We start from the raw sequence: 681 nt of genomic DNA on the forward strand, positions 1-681 counted from the left end.
TCCCATACAAACGACATCACTGGTCAGAGTCTTGCCTTCAGAAGATCCCCCAGGATCGAGAGATGAAGAAACTTCTTTTCCAGGAGTCACATAACGGACCAGCGATAGAGCAGAGGTTGTGGGGAACGAGAGGCGTGGCATGGAGCTCCGGGCAACCGGCTTCTGCCCTGCGCTGCTGTGGGGTTGCACGATGGCAGTCACGGCGACACAGGGAAGGGAAGTTGTTTTGTTGGCACAGCAATGAAAGGGGAACTCGGCTGGCTCATAAGCTGAGCGTATCTTCATTGAGTTCAAGTTCACTGTGCGAGACTGCAACAGCTTCCCGGGAGGCGCCAGCTCCTGTGTGGACCATGCTGTGGTGCTGTATGGGGGTGAGGAGCCTCTCATGCACTGCACGGTGAATGGCGAGTGGCTGGTGCCTATTGGGCAGTGTCAGAAACAGCAGTGGCATCATCTTCGACCGGATCAGCAGTATCAGCATCCTGAAGAGCGGCTGGGTCGTTGTCATGATGGACTTCAACAGTTCTGGTCAGGCGGCTCAATGAGGCACTTCTCGATCCTGGGGAAAAACACAAATAGCTCCCCCCTGGACCTCCGGATAACGGGGTCCGGGCCATACCATTTATTATCCAACACATCCTTCCACATCACTTTCCCTGCCCCTTCCGGGGAGGTGTGGGC

The 681-nt window shown here is 55.8% G+C and overlaps 1 protein-coding gene across 1 annotated transcript in view; it reads left to right on the forward strand.

Moving 5' to 3' along the window:
* The first annotated feature begins 401 nt into the window (after window positions 1–401).
* The window catches only part of Atg13 (autophagy related 13), a 27,476-nt gene continuing 27,196 nt past the window's right edge, over window positions 402–681 (forward strand). The window contains exon 1 of the mRNA XM_026787851.1: window positions 402–528. Within this exon, the coding sequence (XP_026643652.1) occupies window positions 402–528 (127 nt within the window). The remainder of the gene's footprint in view (window positions 529–681) is intronic.

This window comes from Microtus ochrogaster (genome assembly GCF_000317375.1).
Source record: "Microtus ochrogaster isolate Prairie Vole_2 chromosome 14 unlocalized genomic scaffold, MicOch1.0 chr14_random_1, whole genome shotgun sequence".
NCBI lineage: Eukaryota > Metazoa > Chordata > Mammalia > Rodentia > Cricetidae > Microtus > Microtus ochrogaster.